General features: G+C 43.0%; 2 protein-coding genes across 3 annotated transcripts in view; one reads left to right on the top strand and one right to left on the bottom strand.

Moving 5' to 3' along the window:
* The window catches only part of ATP2C2 (ATPase secretory pathway Ca2+ transporting 2), a 28,397-nt gene extending 19,907 nt beyond the window's left edge, over positions 1-8,490 (top strand). Inside the window, exons 18-27 of the mRNA XM_083870167.1 lie at positions 1,101-1,271; positions 1,604-1,701; positions 1,796-1,846; positions 2,354-2,520; positions 3,182-3,250; positions 3,330-3,446; positions 4,063-4,210; positions 4,773-4,868; positions 5,176-5,317; positions 5,953-8,490. Of these exons, the coding sequence (XP_083726293.1) occupies positions 1,101-1,271; positions 1,604-1,701; positions 1,796-1,846; positions 2,354-2,520; positions 3,182-3,250; positions 3,330-3,446; positions 4,063-4,210; positions 4,773-4,868; positions 5,176-5,317; positions 5,953-6,065 (1,172 nt within the window). The 3' untranslated portion in view covers positions 6,066-8,490. The remainder of the gene's footprint in view (positions 1-1,100; positions 1,272-1,603; positions 1,702-1,795; positions 1,847-2,353; positions 2,521-3,181; positions 3,251-3,329; positions 3,447-4,062; positions 4,211-4,772; positions 4,869-5,175; positions 5,318-5,952) is intronic.
* A 6-nt stretch (positions 8,491-8,496) lies between these two features.
* Positions 8,497-19,053, bottom strand: MEAK7 (MTOR associated protein, eak-7 homolog). 2 transcript variants are annotated; one of them, XM_083870169.1, is made up of 10 exons: positions 19,016-19,053; positions 18,883-18,975; positions 18,574-18,688; positions 17,323-17,499; positions 14,541-14,771; positions 13,940-14,084; positions 12,883-13,323; positions 11,554-11,672; positions 10,539-10,718; positions 8,497-9,530 (listed from the first exon to the last, which is right to left on the bottom strand). In XM_083870169.1, the coding sequence occupies exons 4-10, from the start codon at positions 17,488-17,490 to the stop codon at positions 9,396-9,398; spliced, it is 1,419 nt and encodes a 472-aa protein (XP_083726295.1). In that variant the 5' UTR covers positions 17,491-17,499; positions 18,574-18,688; positions 18,883-18,975; positions 19,016-19,053; the 3' UTR covers positions 8,497-9,395. The 2 variants fall into 2 exon arrangements, with proteins under 2 accessions (XP_083726295.1, XP_083726294.1); XM_083870168.1 differs by having other exon boundaries at positions 18,607-18,688.
* Between the last annotated feature and the right edge of the window lie 1,523 nt (positions 19,054-20,576).

The following is a 20,576-nucleotide window of genomic DNA, read 5'->3' as shown; positions in this document are numbered from 1 at the left end:
GAAATGTGAATGTTTGTGTTCCATGGAGTGCTGTGATTGCCTGGGATACGCTCAGGGCGCTGCACTGCAGAGCTTTGTGCTGGGCTCGATCTAAGTGCTTCTCTGCCAGGTTTTGTTTTTGGAGCAGACAGCAACAAAAAGTCACTTTAAAAGGAGTTCCAAACATTTTGGGCACTGAAATTTTTGTTTGAAGCTCAGTTCAATCCTTTGTTAGGCCCAAATCTCTCCATCTCCTGATCCCAACTGCCTGTCAGTGCACAGCCCACAGGAGTTTTATACATGTGTCAGTCACCTCCTTCATCAGCAGAAACATCCCCTCAGCAACATCACAAACTTCCACACAGCAACACAGACAGGATTCCCAGGTTGTAAGGAGATGAGAACAACCCTTGGCAGCTGCATCTGGGGGATGGTGTAGCTCATGTACAGATTCTCTCACCCCGTGTCCTGTGGTTAGGAACTCCCGTGCAGCGCTTGATTTACAATATCCAAATCATCTGCCCTCGTGGCAATGGCAAATTACTGCTCTGAAGGGAAGTGATTAACTCCGGCAGCTGCTGCAGCTTTTGATTCCATCATCAAAGCAACACTGACACGAACCCCTGGCAAAATATCCTGGAGTGATTTAAGGATGGTTGAATGATAACGGGTGTGCTCCAAGAGCAGAGATAAATGTGTTTACATGATGGGAGTTTTACTGGTTTGACTGAATATACATTTCACATTTTTAGTTTTTTTTTAAAGTGTAAGTTTTTGCAGGAATGTTGTTGTTTAACTTAGTAGTTTAATAGTGTCTGGTTTAAGATAACACTGTCCAGATTTAATCCATCTGCATTTAGGGAAGACGTGGTCGACAGCTCAAAATTAGAAAGAAAGAAATCCTAAGAGAAACATGTCAAGCAGAAATGCTCTCATTCAGAGAAACTATTCTTTAGTGGACTGAATTTTTGTGTCTATATGAGATCTGATTGTAATGACTAAAGATCTGCTTTTAATGACTTTTTCTGCTGGAAATATCTTCTCTAAATATTCCTTTTAAAGCATGGAAATACATCATTAACAATTTGTTCTTGTCCTCTTTTTCTCCCCTTTGTTACCAGTACTTGCTTTGGCTTCAGGTCCAGAACTTGGCAAACTAACATTCCTGGGTCTGGTTGGAATAATTGATCCCCCAAGGGCTGGAGTGAGAGAAGCTGTTCAGGTCCTGTTTGAGTCTGGTGTGGCAGTGAAGATGGTCACTGGAGATGCCCTGGAAACGGCCGTGGCTATAGGTACCAACCTTTGCTGCTTTCCTGGGGCTCTGTGCTAACATCTGTCACATCAGTCAAGTCTTTTATCCCCCAACAATCAACTTTATCATCGTTTTTGTGCGTACAGTAGAGGCTTTAAAGGTCACTGAGGTTTTGCTTTTCCACTGAAACAAACATTAAGTGGAGTATAGAGCAGCTGTGAACTCTGGGCCAAATTCCAGTAAATTGGTTCCACTGTTTCAGCACCAGGAATGGCAAAATCTCAGTGTACGGCTCTTAAAAGACACAGACAGCATTGCTAGGATTAGAGAATCCAATGATATTTAGAGTGTGAGTGCCTCTTTTCGTTGCAGGACAGAATATTGGTCTCTGCAATGGGAAGCTGAAAGCCATGTCTGGGGAAGAGCTGGACCAACTGGCAGAGGCAGAGCTCTCCTCCACTGTCCAAAATGTAATGGCTTTGATTGTATTAAAAAAAAAAGCCTATTTCCAACAGCTTCCATCTAATATGAGATTATATTTAGTGTTTTTTGTTTGTTTTTCAGGTTTCCATTTTCTTCAGGACAAGTCCGAAGCACAAGCTAAAAATAATAAAGGTACTAAGAGCCTCTGAAATTCATTGTACAATCCCACAAAAAAAGGGGGAGGGAGCCTCAGTTCTCTGGATGATTTGGTCTTCCCCAGAAGCATCAGCTCAAACTAAAGGACTGTAAAACCCCAGTCAAAGCACTTGGCACTGTTTCTCTGAAGGTATTAGCTGTGGAATTGGACTTGATGATCCTTGTGGGATCTTCTGTGATTTTATGATTTTTCCTGCAAGTCTGTGCCTGGGCATACAAAAAAAACTAGTGAGGTATTAGCAACTGTAACATCAGGAGAAGGATTTCTGAGGGTTTTCCCCCCCTCTTTTAACTTCTGCTGGAGTTGTGAGATTGCCTACAGTCCTGAAAAAAACTATCTCCTAAATTCTTTGTCCTGAGTTTTGTGCGGTGCCGAGTCTGTTTTACCCTCAGACTCCAAGAGAGCTTCTGATCTTTCAATCCAAGAAAAGCAAAGCAAACAGTGCAGAGTCTGAAACTGGCTTTTCCTGTCCCCTGCCACAGGCCCTGCAGAGGGCTGGTGCTGTGGTGTCCATGACAGGGGACGGAGTCAACGACGCCGTGGCGCTGAAATCCGCGGACATCGGGATCGCCATGGGACAGGCGGGGACGGACGTCAGCAAGGAGGCGGCCAACATGATCCTGGTGGATGATGACTTCTCCAAAGTCATGTAGGTTTAGAGGTTTTCTTACTCTTCAGCTCCTTTCTGGCTGCCCACTGTGGGAATTTCATTCACAATAGTGTGAAGAGGCTTGGGAATGGAAGTGGAGAGCCCCAGGGTGGCTCTGACTTGTCTTTAGTTGCGTTAATGGCAATGACTTTTATTCCAAGTGGTGCTGACCAAGCCAACTTTCACCTCAAAGCCCTGGTTTTTTCATTGCTGTAGCTCTACCTGGGGATCTAAGAGCACTCAGAAGTCTGGGTAGATCAGAGATTTTTTTTAACAAAATTTGGATTTGGTGATCCTGGAGGTGTTTTCCAACCTTTATGATTCTGCCTTATCCAGGAAGCTCGGAGGAAAACCGTAATTTGCAATGCTCTGTTGGTTCATGACAACAGAGAGAGTGGGGAGGGTACAGTGAGTCTATAAATAGGTCCCAGGCCTGCTTTATGAACCAAAACCTGGCCACGTGACCCAGGTTTTCAGATCTGCTCGTTGATAAAGGAATTGTAAGTGAGAAGCTGCACTGACAACCTCCTTCTGAGCTGGGCTCTGAACTTCCACTGAAATAAGGGCTGCAAAAGACAAATTGTGTTTTGAGTGTCACGGGAAACTCACTGTAAAACTGTGTGAGTGCTCTTGACTTAATAAACTCCCCTCTCCATTCCAGGAATGCAATAGAAGAGGGAAAGGGAATATTTTACAACATAAAAAATTTCGTCCGGTTCCAGTTGAGCACGTAAGTTCCTGTTGGCTTCAGCGCCTGTGAAAGCACCTTGGGGGTGAGGCCCTGCAGAATAATGTTCTGTGCTTTGCAGGAGCATTTCAGCTTTGAGCCTCATTACCCTGTCAACAGTGCTCAACCTACCAAACCCACTCAATGCTATGCAGATCTTATGGATCAACATCATCATGGATGGGCCGCCAGCACAGAGGTATGGAAGAGTCCACTGGGCAAAATAATCTTGGGTTTAATGTGTCTGAATTTGGCCTAGGAACACAAACTGCTGTGATTCCTCATCAATCATCATCAGTGGCTCAATAAACTGCACTTTTGTTCCCTCCTGGTCTTTCAGAAAGCATTTCACAATTACTTGAGGTTTTCTGCATTTTCCTGTTTTATGGTGGAATCAGTTAACTATTCCAATTTTTGACTAGGAATAGCTTTTTATCCTGAAAGAATCACCTGCTGGTAGAGTGGCCAGGGAGTAGTGGAGATATGCCCCAAAATCATGAGACTTAGGAACCTCATCCAACTGCTAATTAAAACTACAGCTAAATACAATTACAGCTTCCAACCAATTAGCTTTCACACCAGGGTGGGACACTGGTCTGATGATCTAATGTTATTTTAGCAGCTCAATATGCAGAAAAGACCTTTGGTATCAGTGTCATGATCAGTAACAAATTTGGGAGTTATGTCATCTTGCTTGAATATTCATGCCATGTTCCAAAGAATTGCATCCTCCAGTTCCATCCTGGTTTCTCAGGATGTCCATTTTGGGACACCCTGCATTAATTAACACAGCCCTCTGCTTCTCTTGGAGGCAGCTTGGGCGTTGAGCCTGTTGACAAGGACACCATCAAGCAGCCCCCCCGGTGCATCACAGACACCATCCTGAGCAAATCCCTGATCCTGAAAATCTTCATGTCAGCACTCATCATCATCAGTGGAACCCTGTTTGTCTTCTGGAAGGAGGTGAGGGAAATCTGCTCTGGGATCTTGTTTCCATCAGGGCAGATGGAGCACAAGGTGAGGGCACTTTCTGAAGGACATGAGAAGGATTTTCTGGAATCCATCCCATGGGGAAGGATCAGTGTGGGCAGAGGGCTGAGAAAGCTCTGCTCCTGACTCTGCTACCTCTAATTTTTCCTTCCAATCTACAATGGGAAACATTTTACTTGATGTGGAATCAATAATTCAAGGGACTTTTCACCTCCAGCTTTCCATTTTCCCAGCAGAAAATGCCAAGTACAATGGATTGCTGTTGGTACTTTAAGTTTCAGTAATTTAATTCAGAATGTTCTTCACTCAAAGTCCACATCGGTTTAAGAATTTAAAATACAGTTGATAAGATCATAAACTTTAAAATTAGCAGAGAGAACTGAATGCTACCTATAATAACCAGAACTAGATTTACTCCTTTGTTTTACTACCCTTGGATTTGACTGGCCTCATTACAGGGAACATTTAATTCTTCTATTGAATTGGCATATTTTTGTAAGGTTAAACTAACCCCTGAATTTTTGTGTGCTTCCAGAATCCAAAAGGAGGCATAACTCCTCGAACCACAACGATGACTTTTACCTGTTTTGTGTTTTTTGACCTCTTCAACGCCCTGACATGTCGCTCTCAGGTGAGATGGCTCTGTCAGCAGTAATTTCATGTCTCAAATCACAAACGTAAACATTAGAATACCAGCATTTTACACAGTAAGGGTTTTACTTAATGTTATTTAAAGCACTATGATTTTTATCAACTTTTTTATATAGACAAAATTATCCATCACAGTTCAAGTGCTACACTTTCAATTACATAGCTCTGAGTTAGTGTTTATGTAACTTAAAAAGTAACAGAGATGAAATGTTAAGAAACAGTTTCACATTTAGCTCCAACAGAGATTGGGAAAAGTTACTTTTTCCTTATTTTTTCCCCTTTTCTAGACAAAGTTGATATTTGAAATCGGCTTTTTCCGAAACCGCATGTTCTTGTATTCCGTGCTTGGGTCATTTTTGGGACAGCTGGCTGTTATCTACATCCCTCCACTGCAAAGGATCTTCCAGACAGAGAATTTAGGAGTGTTAGGTAAGTTGCAAAATAAATAATGTTTTTGTTTTTTGGTTTTTGGGGTTTTTTTCCCTTAAAGTGGCTTTAGAAAGCAGATGGTGTTCCCAGTTTGTTCCGTTAGCTCCCAACACATCACTGGTAGGGGAAATCAACCAACAGCTCCTATCTCAGTGTATTTACACAGAGCTGTACCCAAATAGTAGTAGCATTTAAAATTATCCCAGCTTAGATTCTGAATTTTGATTTACTGCACCTAAATGCAAGTAAATGGAGACATGCCAAGATTTTCCAGCTCTTTATGATGATATTTCTCAGATCATTATGCAGACACTCCCTTTGGAAAGAGCTGGGTTAAACTTCAGTTTCCCAGCTGAAATGCAACATAGATTTTAATTTAAATCAGCAAATTGCACCCTACCACATTGTGCTACATCTACATTAGGCTGTTGTCACTAGCAGGGATCTTAAATGATTCCTGTTTCCACCCTCCAAGGGGACTGTCCCAGCTGTGGGTGGCCCTTTGGTGCAGTGGTGTCCCCAACTCTCAGCGAGGCCAGTCCCCAGGGGCTCAGCAGCACAATTCCCAGCTGCAGGAAGGCTCTGGGCTGGAATTCCTGCCCGGCTGAGCTCACCTCCACTCCCTCCTGTCCCAGACCTGCTGTTCCTCACCGGCCTGGCTTCCTCAGTGTTCGTGGTGTCCGAGCTCGTCAAACTGTGTGAGAGGCGCTGCTGCCCCCCAAAGCACACAAAGGGACGGCACAACTGACTGAGACTGCTCTGAAACACTACTGGAACAGAGCTGTGCTGCTGGAGAATCCCAGTCCAGGGCTTTGTGACTCACACATTCTTCCTGAAGGTACCCAAGTGCAGCTGTACCAACAGCACTCACACCAAAGACTCTTGTACTCACTCCTGAGCTGTCTGCAGGAACCTCCAGAGTGGCTCCTGAACCAAGAGCAGGTGTATTTTTACAACACTGATCTGTATTCCAGAAGGCTGTGCTAGTCCCAGACAAAAGAAGTTTCACACACCTGTACAGAAAAATATCTATTGTGCATAAACTGAGATTTTATTTATTTAAATCAAAATCATTTTTATAAATAAAAAATCTACCAACAAGTATCTGAGTGAGACTCGTGACTTAGACACGTCCTTTAATGTTTTAATTAGAAGAGTGGAAAAGACCTGCCTTGAAGCATTTCTTTCCTTTGAATTTTTAGTGTCTGTGGATTCCCAGATACCCAGGCTTGACTCAGAGCAAGATTTTCAAGGAAACTGTGAGGGAAACTGTGTCAAACAGAGCAGGGAGCTGAAGTGCCAACCCTCAGCTGTCAGTTTTTGTACCTGTGTGACTGCCAGGAGAAAAAGGGAAGGCTGATCAGACCCAGTGCTCAGCAGTGGGTGGATTTAATGGGAAAGGGAATCGCTTCCACAAGAGCCTGAGAGTAAAGGTGAGTCGGGAACAGAGCAGGGATGTTGAGCTTTGCAGTTGGGTCAAAACTGCACAAAAGGGACTGAGCTTTTCACATCACAGCTAAACCCACTGCTGACAAAAGCTTTTTAGGTGCATAAGCATGAAGCCCAGATTTCTAAATCATTAGGTTCAGGTTAAAAGAAAAACTGAGTCTCTCCCAAGCCCATCTTTTACATTTAAAGAACAGTTTGGAATAATCCCATCTGCTGGTTGGATCAGTAAATCCAACCTAGTAAATAATGCTTCACTGAGACATTTGCTGAAGTGCCAGTGTCAGTTTTCTTCTTGCCCCAGCTGAACACCTTCACAGTGAAGAGGAAGAGTCTCAGACACAAACTTGTCAAAAAAACTACAATTTCAGAGGTCACAGTGCTATGCTGATAGTCACAAGATGAAGTTGAAACAGGATTACATTTTGGATGCATAGTCTAGAAAGAAACAGCTATACTGATACTCATTAAAAATCAAAGAAAACCTTGCCACTGAAATATTTTTGGTGGAGAGTAGCTTTGTACAATACAATTTTATTTTTTTTTAATACTCTTGCAGATGGTTTCCTTCTGCCTTGTAATGGAAGGAAAATAAAGCCTAGCTGTTTATCTTATGTTTAAGTGCAGAAATTCAACTGTCTCATCCTGTATGCCATCCACATGGGAGTGTTTTATAGGCTTAGTCACTGCTAAGTGAAAAAGACCTCTGAGATTCATGGTGGGAGTTTGAGAATGTTCAAACAAAAGCTGCTATCACCACACCCACAGACAGCATCATGTACTTACTACTCCTTACACTGTAAAATTTAATATTATTAATATATATAGAGAAGAAAACTATACAAAATTATCAGTGCAATTGTTCTGATTTTTTTTTTTTTTCTGTGTGTTACAAACTTGGGAGATTATCTAGTTTCTCTAAACAAATACAGCATAAAAGGACATTCTCCCAGCCTTTCACAGCACTCTCTGTACTGGAACAAACAGCATATAAATGTCCCAAGCATTAATTCAGGTACTCTACAAAATACACAGTTGAGTCTTAGGATGCCTGACTGGAGGGATTTCTTCATGCTCTCCTTTCAAGGCTAAATTCACGTTGTTTAATATAATTTTTAAAAATGAGACCTACGTTAAGGCACATTGTTCAGAATATTCGAATCTGGCTCCCTATGAAAAAGAACAGGTGGGGTGAAAAAAAATCTCATACAAGGAAAAACCAAGGGAAAGAATTTTAAGGAAGGCCACATGAGCAGAAATTACAGAATTCTGTTGTTTTTCTCTAAGCTGCAAAGAAGACAAACTCACACCAGGACAAAGGGGATTGGACACAGTCCTTTTCCTCAGGAGGAGAAAGACTGACAGTTAGACACTGATAACCAAACACTTGATGCTGAGTTAGAAATTACAGCCCCTGGTAGAAATCAGGGTTATTTTTGACAAGTTAATTACATATAGAATTAGCAAGTTCAAACTAATACTTACTGAGAGACGGGAACTAATTCAAGTAGAAAAAGTCCTGAGTATAAGAGACTTGACAAAACTGGTGCTGACTGGTGAAGAGTCACAAAACAGAGCACAAACCCCAACAACTGCATTTCACATTGTGGGGATTCTTTTCCATAACAGAGTAATCATTCCTTGTGTGGAAATAAAGTGTACAGCAATCTTCTTTAAACATTTTACAGACATAACCCTGATTTTTTATTTCTTTTACTGGCATAAGTATCTGCAGATCCTATTCCCAATTAAATGTGGCTGCTTCTTACTCAGCCCTTTTTACAGCCTGATCTTTTATTCCAGTCTCATAAGAATAAAGAATGCACCTTTTCTAGAGAATTCTGCTGGAGGTATGGCCCATCTTTAGGATAAATATGGCTCCAATGATTCTGGTCTAAATTTAAAAAGCAACAGACAAATTCCTGCAGAAACAGATTAAGTGAGATGCACTAGGGATAAAGTTGTACTATAAAACTTGTTACTGTATAATTATTCTGGACATCTTACAGCTCACATGGAATCACCTGCTGAAAATCTGACTTAGAAAGCTTGAAATTTAATGCTTTAACTGAAATAATGCAAATTAATAGCACCCTTCATATGGCATCATGTGGACTATTCTCTGTTCACCAGTGTAAGACATCATTACAGTTTGTATGCTTTGCTGACTAATTTCATTGCATGCAAATAAATATGTGCAGTTGAGGTATAAGAGCTTTAATCAGTGCCTTGAACAGGTTTTATAAATATATAACTATGTACATATCAATCCTCCAGGACAGAAAGCCATAACTGTCAATAACTTCTGCTGCTTTTAATTCAGTGTGCAGACATGATCTATGGGGAATGAAAGCACATTCATATTTAGCTGGAGCTCAGCCAGGCCTAATCATTGTGTCCCCAGTTAATTTTTCTGTCCTCCCCAAACAAAACCCTTCAGGCAGAATAATGCCTAAGTATCACCTAAATATTTTAAACCTAAATATTACACAAGTACAAGGTTTAAGCTTTGTCCCAGATAATGAGGTAAATTCAAGGAAAAAAAAAAAAAGGAAAAAATATCTTGTCCAAGAAACATCATCACCACTTGAAGCAAATAAAAGTAAAAGTTTTTTGTGTTACTGTGGCTCCTTTAGCTCTCATCATCATCATCTTCCTCCTCCTCCATGGGCTCCCGCAGACCTTCGCTCTGGCGGCTTTTTCCAGCCATTTCCAACAGGGCCTGAGCCTGAGGATCCACATCCAGGATACTCTTCTTACCTTTTTTCTTCAAAACAAAATAAAATACAGTCAATTTAAAATGTCAGGATCAAGCCACAGGGAAAGGACACTCAAAAATCTGTAAGTGATGTGGTCTGCAAGCTTGGCACAACAGAGGAGACATTTCCAAATTCAGAATCCACAAATACACCAAATGATTTTTATTGCTGCAGCTACATAAAATAGCCATAAACTGCTCCTGAGATGACAGTGAGCTATTTCAAGTTTATTCAGGTTACAAGCCATCCAGGACATCCTGGTTAACCCCACCTCAGTCTGAAGTGCTGATGTGAGGTTTTCAAAGAAGAGATCCAGTTACAATTCAACATTTTCTGTAAACAGTTTGCTTTGCTTCTACTTAGAGCTGTGTGTCCAGTGAAGTCAGGGCACATGAATTCAATATGAAAATAAGTAAAAATTAAAAAGAAATTAATTTTAGAACCCCATCAAACTGCACAGACCAGACAGTTTAACAGGAAAATAAATTGCAGGGATAGAGGAGGCTGGAGAGAGGGCTCCTACTCATTACCAAAATAAACCAAGTGCAGAAAGACTGGCATAAACCTATTCACATAAATTTATGGTAAGACAATAGTAAATTTAAAGCTATTGATAAAGAAAGCTTTTGGGTCTCTTCCTGAACTACAGATTAGACTTCACTTGAGAATTTCCAGTGCTTTTAGAAACTCTGGGTTTTAATTGAGCCACTCCAAGGAGATTCCTCCCAGAGACCATTCCTCAATACCAAAAAGGCCTTTTGAAATTCAAATACTGCAATTCTGGCTCTATCACCTCATGGCTCCTGATATTCTTTCTTGTTGACACCCTCAACAATTCCACTGCAGTTTTGCTTTTTGGTGCTACAAAACACACAGCAACACAGGTAAAGAAAATATTATCCACTGCAATGAAGAGAAAGTGTTTAAACAGAAAACTGCAACCGTGAGCTTTGCATTCACATCTCCTGTTCCAACCAGGACACAATTTCACGGGTTCAATTCACCATTTCACCTACCCCTGCACTCTCAGGGGCATCTCCCACTGCCCAAACTTCCATGGCATCCAGTGTAAAATCCTCCTTGGCTGACAGCTGGGGGCTGTTGTAGGTGGTGCACCGAGGTTTGGCTTTGCTGTGGCCCTTCCCATAGTCACTGTCTATCCAGAGTCCAAAGTAGCCGTGCTGTCCACCCATCCCCTGTAGAGAAAACCAGCACATTAAACACAACCTGAACAGGGAAAACACACTGGGGAGGTTGGAAACCTGAGAATAAGCTGCTGTGGTCAGTATTTATGCCACACTTCTGTGGGTAGATGAAAAAAAGGGGATTATGAGTGAAGCTGGGCCTCTGTACCCACATCTATTATTCCTCAATACAACTGAAAATTTACCTGAGTGATGCTGCCCTACCTCTGTGCTTCAGAGAGTACAAATATCTGTGACTTGTGACAGAAATTAGGCTCCTGGCTTTTGTTTATTGACTGTTAACAGTTCCATTTCAAACAGAGTGGCAGTGCTTGGGTTTGCTGCCTCCTTTCCATTTAGGAAAGTACCTACAGAAACCAATAATGTAATTTGATGTCGTTCACTTTCTCTAGAGCAAGTGAATTCCAGTCTGCTGCAATTCCCAAAGTTATGGGCACATACTGGTCCGGAACTGTAAAGCATTTCCAAGACAGGTGGTGTGTTGTAGCTCTGCAGAAACTCCTCTGCATCTGGAGAGCTCATTTGTGAACTGGAGCAGGAGGAGCTCCTGCCACTGTCATCACACAGCAGCAGCAATGTCTGCACTCTCATTCTGCTGGGCTTTCTCCTCCATAATTCCAAAAGCAGTTGGTGTGGCAGGGAGAGCAGCCAGCAGGAAAATCCTCAGTTACACACATCACTGTTTTGTGCTGCTTCAGGCAGGCAAATTCCCTCAGAGAATAACAAATGAAATAAATCTGCTCTCAGAAATAAAAAAAAAAACACAAAACACTTCTGAATGCCAGCCACAAATCCAATTTCCAAATCATCATCTCTGAATACTTACAAGTCCATTTGGCATAGTCTGTTGGCCATGGTTTAAATACATGTAGTGGTCATTGTAGCCTGTGTATGTGTATACAGCCAGAGTGGGGAAAACAGAAAACAAAAAGCATCTGTTGTCACCTGCAAACAGAGAAACACCTCAGGTCAGACAAGAGGTCAAGCAATAATTTAAATGAGAAAAAATTATTTAGGCCAAATAGTTCAAAGACAGCAGCTGCCATCTCAGAAAGCTGGTAGATCTCCCATCAAGGTTTAGATGTATTTTTAATTCTCAGTGAACTCTATGCAGTCACAAAAATCAATGCAATTACAGGCTGTGATCAAGGACAGAGTCAGAGGCACCACCAGGACATTATGTCACTGTGTCACCTACCCCAGACTGTGTTATATCACCTAAAACTGGCCAGCTGACAGATCTGTACAAACTGGTGTGAATGCAGACACCCCTAGTTCTGACTGCATTGATACATAAATCAGTTCAGAGTTGATGATTTAGGGCAATTTTCATCATGCTCAGTTCAGGATTCAGAGGCACCTGTGGTGTGCTTGCCCTGTGTCTTTTGTATGCTTTTCTATAAGGAAAATAATACAAGGAAAAGGGATGTGTAATCAGTGTAAAATAATATTATACTAACTGCCTGAAGTGGTAATTTTCCAATACTCATTTAGGATATTAATTGACTTTCTAATGTAGGCAGAGTGAGGATTCCCAGAAACACCAAACACCCACAGCCCATGGGTTTTTTCTTCACAAATCCACCACAAACATTCTTTCCAAAGAGTTCTTCAAAAACCTTCTCTTCTTCCCCAAAGTTTTAAGGGAACAAGAAGTTTAGCTTGTCTAAAGAATCCTCTGGCTGCTGGATTTTAGAAGGGGAACAAAGACAGTGCACAAATGGTAAAAGGAGGCTCAGATGTTCCTGATGGAGGACTGCCATCCTGTGGACAAATTATTTAGACACTAATTCATCATCTGTGCTCTACTTCATTCACTTGTATTTAATTTTCAACCTAAGCAGCTACAGGGCTTGATAGATTTCCCTGAAAACTTGTTCTGTGGTCAATAAGTCCTGCAATTTTAAAAGCCTTATCAAATAACAAACTATAAATATTAATCAGCAGCATGCCTGACTGCCATGCTAAGAATAACTTTGTGTGTGTTTTATGTTCTTGGAAAATTAGTGTTATTTTTGCCACAGCAAAATTCAGTTGGAAGCGTAAGAAACACTTTTTTGTCATTAAAAGGGACATTAAGGGGACAGGATTCTTGTGGCTGTACAAAAAACAGGGAATTTACCAGAGATACTAAAGAAAGAAAAGTGAGTTTTACCCTGAAACTGTGGCTTCACCTCCCAGGAGTGAGATGCAAACCCACCAAAGAGGAAACCATCCAAGTCCCTTATGATGACCAGGCAAGGGCCTTTGTTCACTATGTGGGCACACAGCTGGGAGAAGCTTTCCCCGTGGAGCCTGGAGGAAAATAAAAGCTGCCACTTGTGCTGCATCTCTGCAGGCAGGTGGGAGTTGATGTAGATGACGGCTGGGATGTCAAAGAGACTGACAACTCCTCTTCCTTTGATGCCTTTGCAGTGAGGGACCAGGTTGAGGATGTCGTTGGTCTGGTCTGGCAGGGAGTGCAGGACGTGGAGGCCTTGCCTGATGACAACGCTGAGGAAAACTGAGATCTGGGGGACTCTGTACACCCAATCCTCAATGACACTTTGGTCAAAATTTGTCTCCAGCAGCTGAGATCCCATAGGTTTTGTCCCATCTAAAGAATAAGACACACAGAGACAGGAGTAAGTCTCTTCATCTGGAAAATAATCAGGGGATTTTTAGGTGTAAACGTAATATTCCATTATTGTGATGGACAGAAAAATATGAAAGGGAACAGTAAAGTGTCAACTACATTAAACAAATGCAACACAGAACTGAGAAACAGTTACCTCTGGCATTCTCTGGTTGGGCTGCCATGATCTAGAAACACAGACTCCAAACTTAAACTCATGAAATGTTCTTTACAAGACACCAAAATCTGTTATTAAAATGGTGCAAGACAGACCTACACTTTACAAAATTATATAGTCAAAAAATACATGATAAATTTTATTTAAATAAGTATTATTTAGATGCCTATTCCTATCATTTTCAAGCCAGGTATTTGTAAAATAGACACGACAAACTGGGACTTCAGATCAAATCTCACCTGAATTTAGGGGAGAAAGATGGTAAGGTTAAATAAATAAAATTCCAATGTCATTTTCTACGCACTAGGTTTGAAATTTTGGTCTCACCCTTTAAATGCAAAGCTGTGACATAAAGAGAGACATTCTCATGAGATCAGTGACTGCACAAGCCCTGGGATATGCTGGATCAGGGCTGCTTACCTGGAAGCTTCAATTCTGACAGCAGCTCAGAAGCTAAAGCTTTGACTCCACTTGAAGAATCCCTCGTATTCTCCAAACTCCAACCTTTCAGCTCCTTCCTGTAGCTCAGTACATGGACTACAGATGTGATCAGGTCCTCTGTGAACTTAAAAGATTAAAATATCACCGTTTTGTTATTTCTTAAGTGAAAATTCCAAGGGCTTCAAAGGACCATGTGAAGATAAAGTCAAGCAGCAGTGATGCTGTAACCCCAAAGGCAGAAACATCTCTTGCCAGGACAAGGCAGGAACTACAGAAATGCTATTTTGGTGTCATAGGCCTTGAAAAGGATCCTTTTCATATATGTTACTTCACAAAGCACCTTCATAAAATAGGGAATTGAAAGAAGGAGGAGAGAGTCAAGTTTTGCGGTGTAGAAGCTGCTAGTGAATTACTGTTCTGAGATATCTCAAAAGCTACATAGTTGATCCTGCAACTAAAACTCTAGAAAGCATTTTACTCAGTTGCCAGAAGCACCAGCCACACCACAGCCTTTGCTGGCTCTTAACTACAGCCCTGCTCTCTTACTGTCCCCCCAACAGACATTTAACTGCTCCTTTACCTCTTGGATTTGTTTGCCTTTCAGAGGCCCTCCTGTTTTGGAGATCATTCTCATTATGATGCTAATCTTCTCATCTGCATTCCCTTTTAAGAGGTTGGACATAAAAATCACAAACTGCTCCTTAGCAATCTGTTCACTCAGCCCGGATGATTTGCCAGGCAGGTCAATGCTCCTCATTCCATTGTACAACCGAGCAGTCATGGGCTCTGGCAGGGGCTCCCGGGTGTGTGCCTGCAGTGAGAGAAACCGCAAAGAGCAACATTTTACAAATGAAGAGTAACTGAAGTACTCCAGGTAATCTGGAGTCTGTAGTATCAGCAATAAACTTTTGTCAAAAAACTGCTTTGCCAAGAGAAAAACTAAAAATCTCTGGTTTTATAGAGATTTTTTTTTTAGTGATTTAGGTTGATACTTTTTTTTCTGGGCTTCAGAAGAATCAATGCTGTAAAGTGTTAATACGATATTAGCAAAAAGTTTCTAGGTGATAACTCTGGTGCAAAGGTTTATACAGCTCTGAGAGTTAAATATTCAAAATTGTGTTTTAATTCTGCTTTCCATAGTGCAGCTCACTTAAAAACAAAGTAGAGTGTTTTCCGTATCTCAGGTTTGGCTTCAAAGCAGTGTTTAATCCCACATACAGGTGTAGAAACAATCCTGGAAAATTTCCCCCTGCATAGCAACTAATTGAAGCACAGATAACCTGATTATTAAAAAGCATCCCTGGTGTTAAGAGAGTCAAAAATCAGCACTTATTCATCTGCATGGCACGCTTGGCCCTTTGAATTGAAATCTAGCTGGCATATATCACCATCCATCACAGCTCTGTGGGAAAGATCTGACTGTGGATTCAACTTTCAGAGTGCTCAAGGTAATTACAGTTTAAAAATAAATCACCTCAAGAACATGCACACGGGAGGACGTGATTACCCAGTGTCCTCACTGTGCACAGAGATGTGCCCTGACTCCCCCACACGGGGTGCAGCTCAGTGGGGACTGTGCTGAAATCAGTGGAGCCCCAGCTGCCTAAAAGCCCAGCCCCACTCAGGGGAGCTGCTCTTACTGATTCCTGGCTGGATACCATTCTTGGGGAGCCACCTGGGCTGCCCCTATTTGCTGTTAATGGCTGTTGCTGGGCATGAGAGATCCAATATCCCGAGCTCTGTGCTGCCTGCACTGACGTCAGTGCCACAGCTCCCATTGATCCCAGCAGCAGCACAAACAGCAGGAACAGCCTTTCCCATCAGAGTGCTCCACAGCCAGGGAGGGATGCTCACAGGGGGTACAGCTGTCTTTGAGAGGCTTTCTAAAAATCCTACACGAGCCTGAAGTGGGAGAGGCAGCAGGGAACACAACTAAAACATTACACTCAAGGGTTTTTTACTTCACGCTGCTGAATTACCTACCTACTCCCTACCTAATCCCACCACTTCACTGTGCTGCTTCATTTTGCTTCTGGCTGTTTCAGAGAGTGGGCCTGGGGTGTGAAAAAAAGAGATGTGTAAAAAAGGAATCCTTAATAACCATCTAACTCACACCTCTGACAGCTCAGAAGCCTTGATTTTAAAAAGGAAAATTACCAAGAGGAAAATTGAGGAAATTACCAAGAGGTTCCTGCTCCACCTGCTTCCCAAACTATGCAGTGCAGCCTGTCCTGGCCCAGATGTGCACTCTGAGCAGAGAACAGTGATAGCTGGGGCCTCACCAGTGATACCAGATTGTTGTTGGATCAAATCTCAGTCCAGACACAAGCACTGTCACCTACAAGGCAGAAATGCCACTGCCATTCTCCCTGCACCTACAGGAAGTCTTCCAAAAGATTTTAATTTTTAGGCTGCCAAACAAAAGGGCAGGAAGGGAAAAGGGAGATGCCCATCAAAGATCACACTGATCTAGGGCAAAGCTGGAAACACAAATTCTGCCAGGTCCCAAACAATTAACAGGTACCAAGGATGTTGGATGAGTTAGTGCAGAAAACCAGGCAGCAGGAACATAATTTCCAAACTTGGTGTTCCAAAAATTGGTGGCAGCTCATGCACAGCCAGGCTGCAGGGAGGCTGAAGCTGCTCTGTATGCACAGGCATTGCTGAACACCTTAAAATAACCTGCTGCTTTCAATGAGTTTTAATTTGACTCCATTATCTGTGTAATATATATAAAACTGCACTTTACCACCACATTCATTTGGCCACTTAGTTCCTGACTAGCTGAAGTTATTAAGGATCCTAATGACTCATTTTTCTCTTTTCTTGATTAGAAAATGAATGCAAAGTTAATCAGAAGCATAATGCATGTTAATCAGCAAAAACAGGGAGCCACAGCTTAATCAAGTCAAATTGAATTCTCTCCTTTTAGTACAAGTGAAGAGATTAGAGACAGTGATATGCTGAGGTAGACAGGCATAACCAAATAATATCTGACTTTGTGACAGCTTCTCAAGACAGTCTGTAAATGATCCCACACTGCAGACTCCAGGGGTAAAAATATTCTTCCCATTTTTCAGGTCTCTGTGAAAATATTTCCATACACCTCAACTTACTTGAGCATCAGGAAAGCTGCAAATGGACCCAAAAGTTCAATTTAAGAGATAAACGCAAACTTGAAAGTCACTACTCTGGCTAAACTGCAGGAATAAATTAAATATCCATCCTGCCCCAAAATACAAAAAAAAAATTAAATTGAGATGAGCAATCCCTAAAAAAATACCACATCTTTAAAATTTACTTCTGGAATTCTGTTCAATGCACTGCACCCCAGCTATGTCATGAATAACAGGTTGTCTTACCTGTAGTGCTGCCAGGGTCACAGTTTTCTTTGCAGCTTTGGCATTTTTTGCTCCAGCTGAGCCACTCGAGCCTGATAAGGTATCAAATAGTCCGTCAATGTCAGACTGCTCCTCAGGAAGAAATCTGGAAAGGTGATTCTGGTAGGCATTGCTTTCAGCGTTCCCCATCTTTTCAACCTGAATCAAAGAAAAAAATATATCAAAAGAAACATTAAACACATCAAGGTATCACAAGGGCCATGAAAGACACATCAATCAGACTAACATACCTCTGCAAGCTTTACAAGAAGAGCAAATCAGCAGCCTCACAGGAAATTATGAAAACTCCTGTTCAGTCTCTGTATTCACCAAGGCTCAGTGAACCTGGAGAACATCCCTGAACAGGAACTGTGCTTTAAAAGCTGACAGTCTGACAGCTCTTGGCTTAAAACCACCCCGGCCACCAATGCAAACCTCAATCAAGTCTCTATCAAATGGAAAAACCAATATGATCTAATGGTTAAATTAGTTTAGACAAAGTCACCGTGAGTTTGACAGCTGGAATACATCCCTAACACAAAGGGAAAAGCCTGATAATGGATTAGTTATGACAGATTATGCTACATCTTTCTGGTGCATTAATGGACTCAACCTAAGTTTGCCAATAGGATGTGGCACTAAAACACCATCACTGCAAAGTCTCTGAAAATCACATGAGAGTGGGGTATTTTTATGGACACATATAAAAACAATTTGAAACAAAGGAAGAAAATCATTTAGGAACACAACTCAAGACCCATTAAAAACACAAAAACTCATAAATCAATCACTGGGAGTTGGTACCCACAGAATTAAAGTTGGTGATGGGGGGTTGATTTGTTTGTTTTACACTTTTAGTGGTACAAATATTTCTCTCCATGTCCCAGGAGTCACCTGCAATATAGAAACTTGATTTTTAATGTTGTCTGGGCCATGTGCTGTGCCTTTCTCCCTGGAGCAGCACAGCACACACCTCACAGTGCCTGAATCCCCAAATTTCACCAGGACCACAGTGACAGCCACCAGACTTCCCACCAGTCTGGTTGTGACAACATTAAAAAGATCATATATGGAATAAAGAGATCATTTTGTAGGGATTTTTTTTCCCCACAAATTCCATGTCCTTTCTGACAGCTCTCTTTTGCAGACAAGCCCAACACAGAGTCCTCCAGCCGCCTCCGAAGGACACACTGCTGAGCCCAATGCAGAATTCCTGTCGTTAACTTTGTTTACCGTAGACAAGAGGCCGGGCTGTGGCTGCCTCACCTTCAGGCCTAAAGCCTTGTCTGCCTGAGGAAGAGGCCGCTCGTGGGGCAAACACCGAGGGCTGAATGGAAACCACTGTAACCTAGAAGACAGACCGTGGAGATACTATTAATTTAAGCAGCGAAAAGCTGGAAAAAGGGGGTCTTTGAAAGGTTTTATTGCCGGTGTGCTCAGCCCAGCTCAGCCCTGCCCATCCCTCCGCAGCAGCTCCCGCCCCATCCTGGTGACGAGGCGGAGGCAGAGCTGGGCCGAGCCCCCTGCCCGCCCCTCGCTTACCGGGGGGTGACCGCAGTGTCACCGCTGTGTCACCGGCCCGGGCCCGGCCCCGATGGTCCCCGTGCTGTGACACCGGCCCCGATGGTCCCCGTGCTGTGACACCGGCCCGGTCCCAGCCCCGATGGCCCCGCACTGTGACACCGGCCCGGGCCCGGCCGGCGCCATCCGCCACCTCCGCCCGCCCGGCCGGGGTGGAGCGCGGGGCCGGCCCTCGGCCACGGGGAGGGACGGGCGGAGCGAGACAGGAAGGGAAGGGATGGAGGAAGCGGAGGAAGGCAGGGAAGGGGTGGAGGGAAGCCGGGAAGGCGAGGAGCAGTGGTGCTGTCCCCGCGATCCGCAGCCCGCGGTGGAAGGCGGTGGGGAGGCGGCCGGAGAGCAGCGAGAGCGCGGCCCGCCCGCCTCTGTGAGGGGCTCCTCGGCCTTCTCTCTAAAGGAACACTTTCCTCTCAAGAAACCCCCATTTTTGAGGGAATTCACTACCCTGAGGGAACATTTCTCCCTGAGGAAACACTCCTTTTTGAACGGACATTCTTTCTTTTTGAGGGAACCCTCCGCCCTGAGGAGAGTCTCCGTTTTGAGGGGACCGCCCACCCTGAGGGGACCCTGCTTTTCCAGAGCCCTTTTCCTTGAGGAGACCCTGCTTTTCCAGGAACCCTTTTCCCTGAGGAGACCCTGGTTTTCCAGAAACCCTTTTCCTTGAGGACACTCTGCTTTTCCAGAGCCCTTTTCCTTGAGGAGACCCTGCTTTTCCAGGAAAACCTCCTCTCTGAGGAGACCCTTTTCCTTGAGGCACCTCTTTTCCCTCATCCTCCCTGGCCCTAAAACGTGTTTCAAAAGGACTAAAAATTCATATCTATAGCTGGGACACAGCGACCACCCCCCACAGCTCCTGTCAGGGCTGAGGTGCCAGGTGTCCTGTGCTGAAGCATTGTTAAAAACATACCAAAAAGTATCCTGGGAAGGTCTGTGGAAGGTGTTCTGGCCCTGATCTGTGCTGGAAACAACTCTTGGCCTTTGGGAAGGGAAAAGCTGGGTGTGCCTGTGTGTAATAAATGTGTAATAAATACACACACAGAGGTCACTTTCAGGGTAAACACTCGGGCTCTGGTGAATTTCAATGGTTGTGGGGAGTGGAGGGAAAGCACTACAAATTCTCAATTATTAGGTTTGGTTTCTGTCTGTTGACTGGCAAAATCGGGCTGGTCTGGGAGGTAAAAAGGCTGTACATGGGCTAAGGGACAAATGCAAGGTCACAGGGGCTGGCTGTGCCTTCAGTCAGACATGGGAATATTTGGGAGAAAAATTATAACCTTAGTGGTTGCAAAACCCTTGTCCCAGAACTCTTTTTTTTTTTTTTTTTTTTTTTTTTTTTTTTTTTTTTTCAGGTTGGCAAAATTTCATCCCATTTGCTTTATTCGCCTTGTTCTTCCAGCCACCGGGTTTGGTTCCTGCAGCACACCAAAGTCTTTACATTCAAGTCATTTACAGTGACACACCAAGTCATTTACAGTGACACCATTTTTGTCCATGGTTTGTCTGACTCTGGTTGATTTTTTCCTGCAACCTGAGCTCAGTGTGGAGCCTCCTTCTCCTTTCAGGTGGGAGGAGATGGGCAAATTCCCACAAATCTGGTGTTGTGAGTGTTCCTGCAATGAGGTGCCATGGAACAGCTTTGGCATTTAACTTTTAATTAT

This window comes from Zosterops lateralis (assembly GCF_965231275.1).
Source record: "Zosterops lateralis genome assembly, chromosome: 12".
NCBI classification, from domain to species: Eukaryota; Metazoa; Chordata; class Aves; order Passeriformes; family Zosteropidae; genus Zosterops; species Zosterops lateralis.
Note: the sequence above shows the minus strand (reverse complement) of the source record. Positions and strands in the feature narration are given on the sequence as shown.